Here is a 17747-nt window from a genome sequence, read left to right as displayed (position 1 = left end):
AAACCTGAAGAGACTGCAGCTCTTTTGTATGGCATGAAGTTCAGAAACTCCCTGGGCTGGGCCAGCTGCTTCCCTGGACTGTGCCCCTGCAGCTGGAAGCATTGTGGGGTCAGGTACACAGATGTCTAAGTGGTAACAGTTAAACATGAATCCAGCCAAACTCATTACCGTGTCCCAAGACATTACACAGGCAGATCTGGCAGCAGAGACAATGACACACCCATATGGGAAGGCTGGGAGGAGCTCAGGATGCTGGATGTCAGTACCATGCTCCCTGGCACACCCCTATACTTCATTCTTGAAGAGGGTGCAGTCTCAGATTAAGTGAGTGGTGTGGCTCTGCATCACTGTTTCCAGGAGGAGTAGTATCCAATCACTGCACTCTTGTTTCTCTCATTGTCTGGGAGTAATTAACCCTAAAATTGTTTTTCTTTTTTTTTACTAGTTTGGCCCCTCATTCTGAATGATGAAACCTCAGCGGCATGCAGTTACAGGTCCAAACTTTAAAGGTTATGTCTAAAATCAGGTGTGGTTGAAAAATCCCAAACTGACACATTTTAAACCCAGGAAACTCCATCGGCTGGGCTGCGAGATGACCTCAGCATCTGCAAACAGGTAAAACTCCAGAAAATCCTGCTCCCCCGATTATTCAGGGGCCTCTTTCACAAGGACTTCTCCACTACTTTATGCTTAGAAGCAGCAAGGACATTGCAAGCAGTGGACCAGAGGGTCTCATCTGCTTTCTCCTGCAGAGCAAGGACATTAGTCTTCCATAAACCTCTAATTGCTGCCCAGCTGAAATCACAGGAACCTACAGGCTATACTGATTTGTTCCAGCTGCAAATTCAGCTGCTGCAGGAGAGGCCAGAAGTAGAAGGACTCAATGTGTAATGGAGTCTCATGTGCTAACTGTGACAGAAGGGCACATAAGACAGGGACAGCTCTCCCAGCCCCCTATCAGCCAAGTGGTGTCTTTCAGAGCAGGAAAAGAGCTCCTGCTAGATTTGCTATTTTCCTTTTATTTTGAAGCAAGATTGTTTCAACAGTGGAAACAAATGACATTTCAGAATCAGGAAATCAAAGCAGTCATTTCACATCATATTGAATGGTGTCCCTTTTGTGTGCCTCCCAACACTGCCCCTCAGGATGGCCCAGGTATTCTGCCTCTGAAGCTGCGTCATCAAGGTCTGAGAAGTGCCTCCATTGGAGAACATTTCTTGGTTTAACTGATCTTGCTCAGGGAGGGGATCCAGGAATGGCAGCAAGTGAAGTGGAAGCTGCCTCTTGCTCTTGACCTTTGCCCATCTATTCTTACCATCAAAGGAAGAATTGGCAGAGCATTAATGCATAAAAAGGGCTAACTCCTGAGGCCAAATTCCCTGGTGTTTTACAGTGTTTTAAGATTTTTGAAGGGAACACACACAAGAAAATATGCACTTATTAGAAGTGTATTGATGATAATGATGCAATAATATATCTAAGAGTCTAATATGAATTTTAATTGTTTTGGACAAGGAGGTCGATAAAAGTAATAGAGTAAGATGAAAATTACAGCTGGAATTACACCAGGACCATGGGTCATTTGGATTCACTTCAATTTTGGTTGAATTTCTGTAATATAACTCACCTCTTTGTATAGAGGACTTACAACAAGAATACTAATAGACCTTGCAACCACCTATATAGCCATGCATGGAGGGAGCAGAAAACATTTATAAAGTAGGGAGCTTCTCTGTGTCCCTAGAACAGGCCCCATGGAAAACCATAGCTTAAAGATAAGAAACTGCTTGTTAAATGATGAATTCAAAAAGGAATTCAAACCCCCATTAGTGGACGCCCTGTTATTTATCTGTAATATTGGTGGTTCATTTTTCTTTAGTATCTATAGGCTAGTTTTGAATGTAAAATCCTTCGGGGATTGGTTAGAATGTAGAATTCCCTTGGTAATTGGTACAAAATCTAAAACCCTCAAAAGATATAAAAACCCCTGAAAAACCCCAACTGTTGAATATGTTAGACTGGATACCTTCATAGAATAAACTATGGAATTGCGCCTCTCTTCATGTTCCCATCTCTTCACCCTGCTGGCTTGAGAGTGCGCCGCAAGCCACATTCTATCCAGGCAAGGCTTGGGAGCGTGCTCTGTCCCGAGGACTGCTTTGGCAGTCTCAGGGATCCCAGGGGGACCCCAGAAACACTGCCAACAGCCATGAAGCTTAAATTTGTAACTATTGCTCCTGGAATCATTCTTCAAAACAGGAAGCACAATTTTAATTAAAAACCAAATTGCCAATAAATTAACTCTTGACATGATGTCAGAAGATTACATTAGTATCAAACTTCTAATAACTTTTAATTTAGTGAATTCCCTGCTAGTATTTTGACTTTAGCATATGTTTTGGAAGAAAACTTCTTTCTGAAATTAAACATTTCATCTTACATTTCTTTAAAGCAAGCTTCTTTTGAAGCACTTTCAGTCATCATAGGGAAATAAAAATACAATATATTTCACAAAGAATGCAAATTTTGTATTCTTGTCAGCCTCCATATGAATTCAAAATATTACATGAGATACATTCTCTATAGCACCCTGTACACAGACTAACATGGAATTACTGGAAAAGACACTGCAATAAAAGCTAGCTAACAAAGCTGTTAATGTGAATAAAATAAATTATTTCTAGGAAAATAAACGTTGCCTAATCCCTTAAATATAGCACCGAGTGTTTTCACCTATGGAAAACATCCTGGTTTCATATACATTTTCCCTGCTAAAAAATAAATCTAGCGCTTGTAACCTACAGCACTTTTTAAAATAAGCTTCTTAAATAAAGACAGCAGGAAAAAATTCCTGCAGGAAATATAACAAATTACTATTTTTCAATTGAATTGTGCAGTTACACAGCTGTTAATAGCACAAACATCTCCACAAGTCTTTGGGAAAATACCCCAGCTCCTCTGACAGATATACTTAAGCATGTGGCTGGCTCCTGCTGGATGAACATGTGGCTGCCTTAACCATTTTCCTCAGACATTTCTTGAAGTCATCAAAACAGAACAGATACTGACGACAAATATTTAAGACTGCAATTTTTTGTTTGATTATGATGAGTTCCTGTGAATGTGCTTGTTTTCTATGGGACTACTTTTGAGTGAATTCCTAAGTGCTAACAAATAAAGTCAGTGCAAATTTATCCATGTTTTCTTGGCTAATGCTGGAGGCATGGCCAAAATTAGATAACAAACCACAGTTGTTGAAATCGACTTACCCCATATTCCCATAAATACTGCAAACACCAGTGTTCCAAAGCTATCAAATACACAGAGTTTCTGGAAAAGTGGAAAAGAAAAAGAAGTCTTAAAATACAACCGAGCATTTTTATTCTTCTACACCAACCCAGAAGAGAACCCAGAAGCTGCTTACTGAAAGTGCTGATTTTCAGTTTTTATGTAGTTTTATAAACAACCCTTGTGGATAGTGTTTCCTCAATTTCTGTCCATGCACACTGCTCTCCAGTAAATCAAGGAAATTAAATGCAAAGTTCAGAATCAAAAATAAAAGCCATATAGACATTATGAGGGATAGTAAAATGGTGTGCTATCAAACTTCCAGCTCTTGCATACTAAGAGGAAAAACAGTGCTTCTGGTCTGAGAACTCAGTATAGAATTATGGATTTTTAGAAGCCACTAAGGCCATGGACACATCTGGTTCTCATAAGCAGGATATCAAATAAGTTAGTTAGGAAAACCACACTGATGAAATACCTCTGTGGTAACTCTCTCCCTTTTTTTCCCACCATAGCCTTTTCCCTGCATTTTTATTTCTTTTACCATGGAAGTGTGCTGATGCAACACATTAAAGTTGGGCAAAATAATTTTTGTTGAATAGCTGAAAAATCATAGTTTTGGGACTGAATCTACAGAGAGGAATGCTGAAAGGCTAACATTAGCTTAATGAGACAAGGTAATGGGGAAAGAAAGTGAGGTTCCTTTTGACAGGAATAAAGAGCAGATAACAGGACATGGCTGTGTCAGAGCTTCTGTCATAGCCAATGCCAGCCTCTCCTTATACCCATCTTCTCCTTGGCAACATGGATCAAATTCAAGGCATAGATCCAGATAACTTCTTCATGCAGGGAAGAGGCAGAAATTAGAAATGTCAAAACAAGCTTTAAATGTTTCCTTCGAAAAACTGATTCAGAGATACTGAATCAAGTCTTTAGCTGAATCTTCCCTCAAAAAGAAGTAGTACCCCCAAATGAAACCAATTTTCAATTAAAATAACATTTTATTCTCATACCAAATATCAGCAGATATATGAAATAAAAAATTTAAAATTTTTAATCTTAGATCAAATTGGAGCAATTAATGTTGGGTTTAGTTTTTGAAGTGGAGTCACAGTATCAAAAAGAACAACTATTTGAACATTTTTAGCAGTTCTCAGGACATTAATGGAGGACCAACATTGCTTTATATGTAGTACTAGAGAAAGCGCAACCAAAGTTCAAATGTGTGTTTACAAGCTGTAAATGTAGTTACCTTGGATGATTCACAAGTGATGGTGAGGTTCCAGTAGGTACATACTTTATCACACTGAGGGCACATTATGATATTACCTCCTATGTTGGGGTCACATACTTCTTGGCTAAAAACAAAACTAGTCAGTCACTCACCAACACTAAATTCTTTAGTCCTTTTTCACACATGAAGACAGTGTAATACTCTCAGGGAATTAAGGAATAATTTACCAGTGATCTGCACTCAAGAATTCCACCCCCACCCCTTGCTGTGGCAACATATCTCCATTTCCATTCATAGTCCTCATCTCAAAAATGGATGACACATGAGGAAAATAATTTCCATCCCTTGTACGTGGTGGTAATTCTCAAAACTACCCACACTAAAAATAAAGCAGTTTTAAAAAGATCTCACAGTTTTCAGTAGGAAACCCACAGCTGCATGTTCACACGTGCTACTGTAGCAGGTCTGAAGGGAGAAGGAAGAGCAGCACTGCTTAGCAGAACAAGGAATAGCTGCAGAGCCCAAAGGACTGCCCGGTCCCCGTGGTCTGCTAAACAGGATCAGACTGGAAATTGTGCAGAGTGGAGCTGTTGCTTATGATTCAAGGGTTTGCAGGTGTGTCTCCTAAGAGATGGCAAAGGAGCTGCCATCTCATAGGTACTAACCCAGCATGGTGGAGGCTGAAAGGTGACGAAAATACTTTGTAGATGTACATCAAGGGGGTAAACACCAGGGAGGGAGCTGAGCTGTTTAACTAAATTATAATACTGGCAAAAAGCTAAATGGGTATAAATTGGGCACAGGACTGGAGCTATGGAATGGATTCAGCATGGATTATGAACACCCTTCCAGGAAGGGGTATACAACTGCATGGCCTGTAGGTCCTTTGACACAATGCCATAATTTTTTTTCCCTGGGTCATTTGGCCATGATTGAATTTTGTTGTGCTCTGATGAGAGAATCTGTGTCATGGCTATGCCTTGCCTTCCAAGGTATCCTAAACAGCTGAAGGCCCCTGTGCTGTTGCTTTTCCTATATTTTCCCAAATTAGAGGAAAGGCATTTTTAACGTCTTTGGGTATCTAGTTTAAGAATTACCACAGTGAAAATTATGTCTTATGGCAATTTGTATTGACTTCAAATTGTCACTCTTTTCTTTGTGTTTCTACACTAGGTATGGTGAACTTCATGCAAAATATAAATAAAATTATGAAGTAGCAAAATCCTAGATGTCTATCACCGTAATGGTCCATGAATATCTATTATTTATCCAGTATTTTATATCTTTGCCTTCAAATCCACCATAGCAGTTGTTCTCAGGCCCTTTGATTTTGCCTCCTTCATTAAGCAGTGTCTTGCAAATGCTGTACTGTTCCCCTGACCAAAGCTGCATGTGATATTGAACTAGGCTTGATCAGGTACCTCCATGTGCAGTTGTCCTTTGTCAGGCATCCATACAGGAAACAGCCAACTCCTACAACCGCAGCCACAGTCAGCATATTTGTATAAAAGCCCAACCAAGCAAAGTAGATGCCAATTTTCTCTCCATAGTATTTCCTGTGGAGGAGAAAGGTGGCAGGTTTTTTTGTTTGTTTTTTGGTTTGTTTTGTTGCATTTTGTTTTGTTTTTTCTGAAATGCAAATAAATTTGCATTTCTGTTTCAAATGGCTCTTCACACATTTTATGCCAACCCATATTGTAATATTCCTCTGGTTTCAACTTTGGGATTGTAGTAGTATTGCATGCTTTTGCAAAAGGATAAAAATGGGGGGGGGGAAGAAAATTTTTCAGTGGTTGGCTTTTCATAAATCAGCCCAATGAAATCAATCTCAAATTATGCTCCTGTGCATGAGCTGATCTGGCTGTATGTATCTTCCCTCAGAACTGACCTGTGTCTCTTTGACTTTCCCAAAACCAGACCTATTAAGTAGAATTCTCATTCTCCCTGCATTAGTCCAGTGCCAGTTACACCAACCTGATGAAATCCAGGGGCTGCAGTTTGAAAATGTTTTTAGGATGAGCCCATTCTCTGTAGAGGAGATACCGTTCACTTGGGCAGTTGGGATCCATTGACAGGTGCCTAAAACTTGACTGCAAAACAGCATGAGCATGAGAAGATACCACTAAAATCTAACCAGTGCAGCTCATCTCTCATCTCTACAAATGATCTCTATGCCATGAAGCTGAAGTCTAGAGTCACCTTTTAGACAGTCTTACTGCAAGCCAGGAAAAGGAGCAACAGCTCTGAGAGCACACCAGGATTCAGGACAGAAGATTGTCAGGAAGGCACTGAATGCTAAAGTAGATGCTGTACATATGTGAGCTGAAAATAACAGAGACTCATCATGAACTTAATCTAAGCACATGTCAGCATCTTGGCACTTAGGAATAGGAAATTAAAAGGGATCCATTCTAATTAGAGAACAAGACTGAACTAAAATGGATTTTAAGTAGCTTTAACATGCTATACATGCTTTGCTTCAAAATAATACTGTACTAGAATACAGGCTGGAAAGACTGAAGGAAAAATCCAAGGTCTCTAGTCTCTGTTTTAAACTTAAAAGAGGGTTCACATGGAGATAATCCTTGTATTTCTTAGCAGGCTATTTTTAAAGCTATCTCAATAAAACCTGTTTTATTTGAGATATTCTTCCATTCTATATCTGTGATCCAGCAAGGTAAGTGGTGTTTGTAGAAATCTATCTGCTACTTTTCATTTTCAGGGTAACTGTGATATATAATTTCAACTGTATCAAAAGACAGTCATTCATTACTAGTCATACTGAGTCCAAATTCCCCATGCCAAGATAGAAATAGCCTACAAAGCAGGTTTTAAATCTTTAAAAATCTTAAAAGATTAAAGATTTAAAAATCTTTAAAAACCTTAAAAATGGCTAGTCACAAATTATATGAATTCTATTCTGTAAAACTTTGATTCCTTACAAGAAACATGGCTTGTCTTGATTCTGCCTTAAAAATTTGTTTGAAAACCTCCTAAATATGTTAAGCCAAGTCCATGCAGACAAAGCAGTTATCATTCCTGACCTCCCATGTTCTCAATGTCTCCTCGACAGAACACACCTTGGGCACAGAATGGTGGCTCTGAGGGGGACAAATTGGGATGTTGTGGTTATGCAATTGATAGAATACAGAAAATCAGCCCTCAGTCTTTGCATTCACAGCCTCACATGGAGTTTTTTCTTTGTCAAATATTCTGAAATCTGATTTTTTTTCTCCTTGATTTTTTTTGGTGCTATTGCTAGCTGTGGTATACAAAACAATTTTCAATATAACTTTTTTATTCAAATGATATAATTTAAAGACCTTCAGAAGTGTAGCTGCAAAAGCTGGATTTTTTATGATTGGGAGGTGAAACTGAAACTAGTGAAGCTTTTCCCTGCAAGATTCTGATGCCTGTGAGGCATTGGACTGGCTGAGCAGAGTCTTCCTGTAGAAACCTGAGTATCATGCATGTATGCTGCAATGTTTGGGAACCAAGGGACTGTTTCTCACTGTGCAAGATTTTCACACAACCTAAAATGAAATTTATAGCCTACATCTTTATCACCAATGTTGATAGGAATTTTAATATTGGAAAATTTCATACTAATAAAACACAGATTTAGGAGTGATAATGCAATGTATCACGGGAACTATCTCTCAGTCCAGGTACTTTACTGAAATACATCTCCCAGAGAATACAAGAACTCTGAAGTGAAATATATTGTTTTTCATTTATAGAAATGCATTTTTAACCAATAGTGCTTTGGAAGAATATCTCCTTAGCAAAACCACATCCTATTCTTCTATGCAGATAGGATACCAGCATAGGAATAAGGCAATGAATAGTGCTTGTATCCTTTGATATATCTAGAAGATGTATATACTGAGATATAGTTCAGACCTCTAGATATAGTATAGTTACCTCTACTGCAAAGTGTAGTTTAGTTACAAGCACTGGACTTACATCATGAAGGGGAAATGCTGCTTTGTAGATTCCAGTGTCCAGTAATTTGTTAATGCCAAACTTTTTCACATTATTTTTTGTTGCATATTCCACACGGGACAGGATAAAATGAACCTGAAATATTAAAAAATATTTTTGTGTCCTTGCAACCTGAAAGAAATCATATACAACTATACCTGTCTCAGCATACAATCAAGTTAGGAAAGAGTAAGCAGTGTAGACAAAATTAACTGCATAGGGTATACAAACCATTCAAATCCCTCCTTTAAATTAAGGTGGAAAAGAAATAAGACAAATGTAAAGTAAAGTTTTCCTTCTGGATTTCCCAGGCTGTTTCATAAATTACACAAGACTATTGCATCCCAAACATTTTCAATTTTTTAGGATGTTTTAGTGAAGGTAATTACATTGATTTGATAAAAGGAATAGTTTTCTTTTTAAGAGTAAATGCTAGTAATACTCCATGGACTTACAATTCGGCTTCTAGTTGCAGGATTGAAAAATGTGTCTTTGTCTTGGATATAGAAGTTGGACAAATGTTCCTTTTGAAAAGGGGCAGTGAAAAACTCTTGCTCAGGTTTGATGATATTTTCATCCACCCTGAAGAGTCTACTGAACCAGTTGAAAGCTGAATCTCGGGTTTTCAGGTCATTGTGTTGCAGAGGTAATTTGATGTGCATAACCTCAGCGTACGTGCACAGCACTTCCCAAGGTGCATGCACTTTCACAAAAATAAGTTTCTCATCCAAAACCTGAGATGAAAGAATATTGAAAATAAGTACGTAAGCAAAGAAGTTCTCATTTATTTTAACAATTCTTGAACTATCTAGAATTTTCTTTCCCTTTACAGCTCATAGATGGCCTACTCAAAGTTGCATTCATTGTCCATCTCAGCAAATATATCATTGGCTTCTGTAAAAGCACTGACATGACAAAACACTCAGGCAGATGAAGGCATATAAAGGTATATAAAAAAAAACAGTTAAATGTTTCCTTAATTCTTAATGTTTACATCTCTGCAAAGTATTTTACGAAGCAATTTAAGTGTAACACTTTCCCTATATGGGGTCATTAGGACTCTTTTTACTTTTGACAGGGCAAGCATGGCTCTGGAGCTGCCAATGACTCCCCAGCAGCTCAGTTACAACCCCAGGGTGATGGGAGCAGGCTAGGCACTCATGGGTGCTCCTAGGCAACAAGAATTCCAAGCTTCCTAGAGAGAATGGGAAGAAGGAAAGGGAAATTAGATGAAGCTGCAGAAAAAGAGAGCATGGGGGAACATTTGCTCCCAGTGGAATGCCCAAACCAGCAGCAGTGTGCAGTGGGAACCCTGACAGACACTCCTGCCTCCTGTCTACATATGGCCTATAGATCTACTGCTGCCCTGCATTAGGGAGTGTCAGCCACATGAAATTTCCTCATGTAGCTCATTGGCTCAGGAACACTGGTCAGATATCTGATCTAGCCTGGGGAAATGTTCAGTTTCAAATGTTTTTCAGTCATAATCACAGCAGAACTAGTGATGATTGCAATATATAAGTATTGCACTGGGTCTGCAGCAGCCTTCCAGACAGCAAGCATTTACTTTCTTATGAATGTGAAGAGCCAGACTGCATTCTTGGACATGCAGCAGGAGCCCTCACTGCAGACAAATAAATACTGTGATGCAATAGATTCTGAGTCTAATTTGGGAGGAAGAGGCAAAGCGACCATTTCTGGAGCTCACTATACACTACCAAACTACAACAAATTTAGACTGGAAGTGATTGTCCTGGAGAGGGAGACACAGATGGAGCACTGCAGCCCTGCAGGATAGGAAAAAAGAGAAGGGATTTGGAGGGGCTCTAACCCTCCCTGCCAGAGACAGCAGCTCAGGCAGCTGGTGTGTATTACCACAGTGCTCTTGGGCTGCCTGAAGGCGACATCGTAGCCCAAAATACACAAAGCATGATAGAACCTCTTGCACAGAGTCAGGCCCTATGAGAAGCAGGGTCATGTGCAGGAGCCTTGCACTGGTCTTCTGGCAGGGGCATTCTGCATGCCCCAGACATATACTGGCTTCCCACTGTACTACACAGCCAGATTATGGGAAGTACCTCTCTGCAGGGTATGGACAGTAATTTTTATCTTCCAAGCTCTGAGCAAACATGACCTATGTAATATCCCAACTTCATGATGTAATCTTCCAGCTTCCCATCTTTTATTTTCCAGAGGAAGGAGCAGACATAAAGTTTAAAAAGATTTTGCATCAGATCACAAAGACACTGCTAACAGAAGAAAGGCGTGCCTTTTTTTCTTGAGGGGAGAGAAATCCTACAGTGAGTTCATATATCCAGTTTCCTTAATCCCACAGGGGCAGCTCTGCTCTCAGAACAGCCATTCACACAGCACTCACCGACCTCGTTGCTTCTAGTTGCAAGCCATTGTTTATCAGGTTTGATTCATACACTTGTCTCTTCTTCTGTTAAAAGATATTGGACACTGTAAACATCTGTTCCAAATTTCACAAATATGTATGCATAGAAAAAAGGAATTGCCTCCCAAAACCATCATTATGTTATCTCTATAGCCCACTTGATAGCTACTGTGGTGATACCTACAGTCCTACCTACTAATTAATCCTGATCAATTTTTTTTGTCTGATATGCAATATTGCCCTCAAAACGCAATTGTGGAGAACTTATCCTCTCAGTTTCTGGTACATTACAGAGGTGTAAGTGTGACTCAGATTTTGAAAATTTTGAAATCTACCCCTAAAATTGTGATCTCTTTCGCCTTTAGCCACTAAGTGAACTACATTAATCTTCCTTTAGAAAGTCTTCATCTCAAGTGCTTTCCATCCCACTGTCCTTCCAGAAACCTGTAACTTTATGCTTCTTTCACAGTAATTGTATGAGTTCACACAGTGGTTAAAACTGTAGTATCCCAATATATTTTAGTCCATTGATTACACCCCCAAAGGAAGAAGCTGAGAGCTGTAGCACTTGTAGTGTCAGTGGTGCTATTCCAGGAGTATTTAATGTCCCCAGAAAAACACAAGTTTTCCTCAGTAAAGACCAAATTTATGGATCATTTTAATTTCATTTCATAGTTATCAGAACTTGGCAGATCACGAGGTATAAAAAACCTGAAATCTCTTTGGAATCTTGAATCTGCTCTATACAGATTACCTCCTCCCAAGAAACACAGAAACATCTCCTTTCCCCTCAAATACAAAACATATAACTCCATAAGGGATTCATAAGAAATTTTGAAACTTCATGTGAAGCAATCAAATTTAAAAGCTATCTGCACCAACTGGGTAGTTCCTCAATGATTTATTTGTTTATGTGAGTCAAGGGTAGCTAGCTCTCCCTGAACTACAGACTGCATGTCAAAAAATCAGCATGGATAATGGGGGAACCTGTAGGCAGCTGGGGCTGGAGGCTCTTAAGTGAGCAGTTTGCTGAAGAAGATTACTTCAATCCACTAGGGACTGAGAGCTTTATTCCTGTACCAGGTTAGGCTAGGATTGCAGCGGGGTTCTTGGAGGGATGTGGGGATACTACTTTCTTACTCCCAGATTCTTTTCATGCCACTGGCCAATTTATTTGTCGATTAATATGTGCTTAAAGGATTTGGCATCTCCCACTACAGGAACTTAAAGAAGAAGGACACTGTTTTTTGTCGCGTGATCCTCTATAGCAATTCTAGCTGCCTTAAGATCTCTGCAGAGGATCCTGTTACACCTGTTGCTACCGTGAAGGACCAGAGTTGATGAATGACCCTCTGGATAAAGTCTTAAGAACATCGATAGGCACATAGAAAATGGTCCTCAGGGCTAGACTCGAGGCTTACTCACTCTAGGGGCAAAAAAGATGCATCAGCAAAAGAGTAAAAATCTTCAGAAGTTAAACAGGAACAGGTTGGTCAGTTGTATACCCAAATAAGTTTCATCTGGTTCTTGAATATTTTAAGATGGTTTTAAGTCCCCAAACAAGAAAATGCTATTTTTCCAAAATTCTAGCAAGTCTTGAAATTAATAATTATAGAACTGAATAACAATATGAACAGCCTACACCATTTATAGTTTTTTAGTTCTCAGCTGCAGCAGCTGCATGTGGCAATGACCTCAATGGACTAATTTCATATTTTGTGAAAAAGTATTTTTCTTATCTATTTTGGGTTTTCTGCCATTTTATTTTTAGTGCACATCACCTTCTATTTGAGCTAGGCACAAGAAGAGCCAAATATTTATCTTTTTTCTCTTGTCAATATTTATCACCTTTCTCCTTATTCCTTGCTTTTCTCAGGATAAAACCACAAACTCAGACTTTGATGGCACTCTCCATGTCTCAGCAATTCACTTGGCTACTGGTAATGGTATAATGCTGTTTATATTTTTTCCTTGTATATATAGATGTGTGTGTGTAATACAGACATTTATGATGTGTACATCTAATTATCTTTGTTGTACTGATAGCTCTAATTTGAAATCACAAATGTGAATAAGTGTTTTTCTTACAGTAATATCTTTTCTTGCATTTTCAAGATTTCATAGATAATAGTGTTCTCCACTCTCCTTTAAAGCTAAAGGTTTTCAGCTACCTAGTCTTCTAAGTAAACTATATAATGATTTCCTCTGCAATTTTTGTTTTATCAAAACTCCACTCTCTTACCAGTTCATTAATATATGTAGTGCACAACACACAGGAGTTTGTCACTCTAGTAGTAACTCTTCTGCCATTTCATCCCACCTCTTTGCTTCTTCCATATTCACATGGTTGTTTCTAAAGTGAATATTACTCAATCATGAAAATATTTCAACCCAAGCTGCACTTTGTTCCAGCAAATGAAACAGGCAAGGCCCTAAATACTGGTTTAATTTTCTGTCTAAATAGCATAAAAATACATGCAGAGCAATTCTCATTGAACAAGTCTAATACTATTCTTAAAAATATTTTAATCAGATTCCGTTAATAATTTATTATGGTGAGGACCTCCCAAAATTAATTTTGCCCTCAAAATCTTAGATGAATTTATTGACAATATTAAGATTTCTAATAATGCATGAATTCAAGCAGTGAGAAACAAAGCCTCTGGGAGGCTTTGCTAATTAGGGGCTTTGCTATTTTATATAAATGATTGAATTATGCCTATAGTGATCTATGGAGGAGCTAGACTTTTACCCAGAGGAGTCTACAGTAGTTTTGCATTGACTGGGGAATACAGTATATAGATATAATAGTTTATTAAGCTGGAAGGTGGAGACCATCCAAAGTTCATTTTAGTATCTGTCATTTTGCTCAGCTACCTGCAAGGCTAAGTTGCAATAATAAAGTAATCATGGTAATGCTGCTGATCTAAATCTGACATAGGTTTTGATGATTGAATGGCTAGTCAATAGACTAAGACACCACAGGATGCATAATCATACACAGTCTTAAGAAACTGAAATTAGAATGTAAGTAAACGCCATGTTTTACAGGCATGTGGGAGGATCAGCTTTTGTGAGCTGCTTTTTAACCATGGTGCTTTCAATTTCTGGTGATTGTCTTGCCAAGTTGAGGAGATTAACAAGATTGTGGGTCTGGAAATTGGTAGCAGACCAGTAGCACTTTTCCCCTTGTGTGTTGTAAATAGTAGGGAAGACTTGCTTTGATTACAGTGACAGCAGAACACCAACACATATCTTTGCTAAGTTTCTTTTGTGCAAAGAGAAATGTTCCCTACCACAGTATCCATGTGGGTTCAGGGGAAAAATCTTAACAAGAAACAGAGCTTGAATGGCCTCCTCTGCCTTACCTGACAGGCAACAGATAAATCAGAGTCAATAGGAGAAATAACATGGGCCCAAAGCCTCCCCTGGAAATCAGCTGCAGGGCATGAAGAGGATCATTGTATCAATATTAGCTGCCTCACAGTTTCTTTGATGGTATTTGGAAGCTTTCCTCAAAGTCCCAGCTGTCAGCATCAGAAAATTAATTGATTGAGAAGCTCTGCTCTGTAAGCTTCTTTCCCTTATGTTTGAAGACGAGCATAAAAATGTGAAGCAGGACATGCTATAGAGGATAAGCCCTCAAAAATGCAAACCCAAAGAACTCCAAATACATATTTTCTGATATACCCTTTGATTTTAAGCCAGCTTCATGGTTTTATGAAATCTGATTTGTGACCACACTGAATTGGTAATACTGCAGTCTAGCCCTGCCCTAAGCAAGGGCAGCCACCCTGTTTGGAAAGACCCATTCCTGTTCTACAAATGTATGTAATAACTGCACAGTAACTCCCTCCTTTATCCTTCTTCATATTATTCTGTCATCCTTCCTTCCAATGTAGTAAAATTTGGGTTTGTAGTTGCCTCAGGAACGGAGGTCTTATTTCAGTGAGTTTCTGCTTCAAAACCAAACTAACCAGCAGAGATGAAGGCAGATGTGGCCACCCTCCTCCCAGTGCCAAAGGTCCCTTCCATACTTGTTACCAGACTTCCTGAGTAGGTTGGCTGAGCATGCCAAAGGCATGCAGAGCCTGTCATTCTCATCTGCCTCAAATCACTGCATAAAATGGCACAGAGGTACCTTTTACCTGTAAATACAAGTGCTGCTATCTCACTGCAAGTATGACACATGCTAAGCAGTGGGATAAGTATAATTCTTGTTTGAAATGTTACCCAAGCTTATTTTTGGTCCTATTTTAAAATTTTTTGGTTTTATTGTTGTTGGTTATCTGAACTAGACAAGTTTAGAGACAGGAACTGTTCATTGTTTGCTTATGAAAACAAAATTCTCCAGCTCTGCTGAAGTTCTCAGTAACACTGTACTTAAAAAAAACCCAACGAGTGTGTGTAATGTTCTCCATGAGTGATAGTTTCATTCAATTTGGAAAAAAAATCCATCTATTTCTGAGAAGAACATATTCCTTCATGGCTGGAAAGGAAGGTTTTGCCCACATTCCAGTTTAAATTACTGACAGTCTATGTTTATTTCTGTTGGGGGGGAAAGAGATGGACTAAAATAACATTCTGCATTGATTTATTTCGAATTTACCTTTCTGGCCCTGATCCTTTGACTTTCAATGGTGAGCTCCTTGAGGACCCCAACAGATGAAAGTGGTATTTGGGAGCATTCCTGAAAAGACTGGGGATATTTAAATTCTATTCCGATGGTAAGCTACCATGACAGATAGGGTACATAAATTGCAGGTTTAAAAGATATGCTTTGAGCAAGAATTTAAATTGCTTGCAAGGTATAATTTCTGGAATCTTCTCCTGGCAGTCTCATTCTTACTAGTACTTGCAAAATTAATTGTATACTAATTTTAAAAAGCTTGGAGTTTGAATTGAATTGCATATTTGAAACTTACTTACTAGCTTTTGGATCTACAGATTATGTTTAAAACTTCCCTGGAGTTGTCATTTCATTAGTTTGACTTTGCCTCCCCTACACCAGATTTCAGAAACAGATGAAAATAAGAGAAGCCCTGTGGATCTCCAAGAGTTTCAGAATCCCGTATTTTTATTCCTTCTAGCAGATCATACCCATATTTTATTTCCTGCTATTCTCTGAGATATTTTCCCAAGAATACTGCTTATTACTATAAACTAATGCTGAATCATTCAGTTACATTTATCTGATTCTTTGGAAAAATAATAGAAAGCCATTCAAATCAAACACAATGCTAATCCCAGGATCTGAGTCTTCTCCTGCTGCAGAAGAACACATGGATCTGTTTTTCTGAATCCGGGAAATTGGATACCTAGGTTGTGGCCTGATTTTCAAATCCTTCTGTCTAAATTCAGTAAGAATTTGAGGACTCTTCCACATTCAGTATCATTAAAAAACACCCACTGCAGCACACAAAACAATTCACTTCAGAAATCTACAGATACTAATAATTTGAATTCTGAAGTGACTTCCACATCATGCAATTGGGTGGGGTGCTGTGTGTGTCAGACAGAATTTTTCCCAGTGACAAATCTCTAGATTTCACAGACCTGTAACACCGTATACAACCAGTGGAAAACTTGCTCCTGACTCCAGTGAGATGAGGATGTCACCCTATAAGAACAGACTTCACTGAACCTCCTATTTTTCAGTAAGCTGGAGTTTCCAAATTCTGTGCACAATAAAGTTCTGGATAATAGCTCTATGAAACTGTCAGGGAAGTCAAAGAAAGAGTAGCATGGGCAAGGAACCTTATCTACACATAAAACACACTGAATCACACAAGATAGTACTTATAAAATCTGGCATTTTCAGATCATCATTGATCAGACAGTGATGTAGGCAGTATTTAAAATTGATTGTATGTGGCAATGTTCCTTATTTTGGTTGCATTTCATCACAAGGGTAGAAGTAATTTGTCTCAGAAAAATAAACAACAATGTCACTAAAGACAAGCTATCAAGTAGGTTTTATGCCAAGATTGATGGAATCTGAGTGTATCTTGGGCAGCACTAACTCCACACCATTCAGGGAACTGTGGTAGGCCAAAATATTAATTTCCTTCCTGGAATTCAAAAGATGTAAAACTTCACCATATATGTAATCTTAATTTTAATCTCAGATGTAAGATATAGGTGTACGGTCCCCCTGTTGCTTCAGCTTCTACTTTTCCATGGAAATACTGGTTTTGGCTTCCCTCTGACATATCCACATCACCCTAGTCTCGTGTGTCACTCTCCTGGCTGTACTTCTGTCCATACAGGCTTTGTTGGCCACCTTGCTGTCAGGCTGCACAGCTGGCTCTTGTTCAGTTTGCTCTCCACAAAAACCACTAGGGCCTCTTCCACAGAACTGCTCCCCAGCCACTCTGTCTTCCCCTTATCTGGTCATTTCCCTGATATGGTCTTTGTTGTGTAGGTAGATTGCTTCCTCCTCCTCAGCACACCATCGAATCAATGTGGCTGCAGACCTTTGAAAGTAAAGTTTTTATGCAAGCACCTACCCACAATCTCCTGGTCTAATTATTAATGTTTTCATTCTGGCTAATGTCTTAACATTAATGCTGCACTGAAAATGCTACTCCACTGCTCACATTTAATTTCCATCACTACTTAGAAAAGATGCTCATTATATTTTTAATATATTTGGGCAATGGCCAAGTATTACAAACATAAATGTAAAATGCTAATTGATAAAAACAATTCTTTCCAAAGGGGCAGCTTTTTTGTCTAATTACCTCTTTCAATTAATTTATATTGCTGATCCTGTGATCATGTGTAATACAACATCCACCCACGGCAGGACTCCCTCAAACCCTACTAATGACATTCCTTATG

At 38.8% G+C, this 17747-nt stretch overlaps 1 protein-coding gene and 1 long non-coding RNA gene across 6 annotated transcripts in view; one reads left to right on the top strand and one right to left on the bottom strand.

The window, feature by feature from the left end:
* ANO6 (anoctamin 6) overlaps window positions 1-17747 on the bottom strand; it is a 70904-nt gene that overhangs the window by 17816 nt on the left and 35341 nt on the right. For all 5 annotated transcript variants that reach the window (XR_015803942.1, XM_014871123.2, XM_088165571.1 and 2 more), the window contains 7 exons: window positions 10884-10949; window positions 8962-9240; window positions 8489-8602; window positions 6497-6612; window positions 5944-6078; window positions 4541-4646; window positions 3270-3330 (listed from right to left, as the gene is read on the bottom strand). Coding sequence is in view for 4 of the 5 variants with exons in the window: in XM_014871123.2 (XP_014726609.1) it covers window positions 3270-3330; window positions 4541-4646; window positions 5944-6078; window positions 6497-6612; window positions 8489-8602; window positions 8962-9240; window positions 10884-10949 (877 nt within the window). In the remaining variant the exon portion in view is untranslated. The remainder of the gene's footprint in view (window positions 1-3269; window positions 3331-4540; window positions 4647-5943; window positions 6079-6496; window positions 6613-8488; window positions 8603-8961; window positions 9241-10883; window positions 10950-17747) is intronic.
* Window positions 1-17747, top strand: part of LOC148223679 (uncharacterized) — a 68818-nt gene that overhangs the window by 20840 nt on the left and 30231 nt on the right. The window contains exon 3 of the long non-coding RNA XR_015803944.1: window positions 446-615. This is a non-coding gene — a long non-coding RNA (uncharacterized LOC148223679). The remainder of the gene's footprint in view (window positions 1-445; window positions 616-17747) is intronic.

The sequence above is a fragment of the Sturnus vulgaris genome, chromosome 5 (assembly GCF_052056855.1).
Source record: "Sturnus vulgaris isolate bStuVul1 chromosome 5, bStuVul1.hap1, whole genome shotgun sequence".
NCBI classification, from domain to species: domain Eukaryota; kingdom Metazoa; phylum Chordata; class Aves; order Passeriformes; family Sturnidae; genus Sturnus; species Sturnus vulgaris.
Note: the sequence above shows the minus strand (reverse complement) of the source record. Positions and strands in the feature narration are given on the sequence as shown.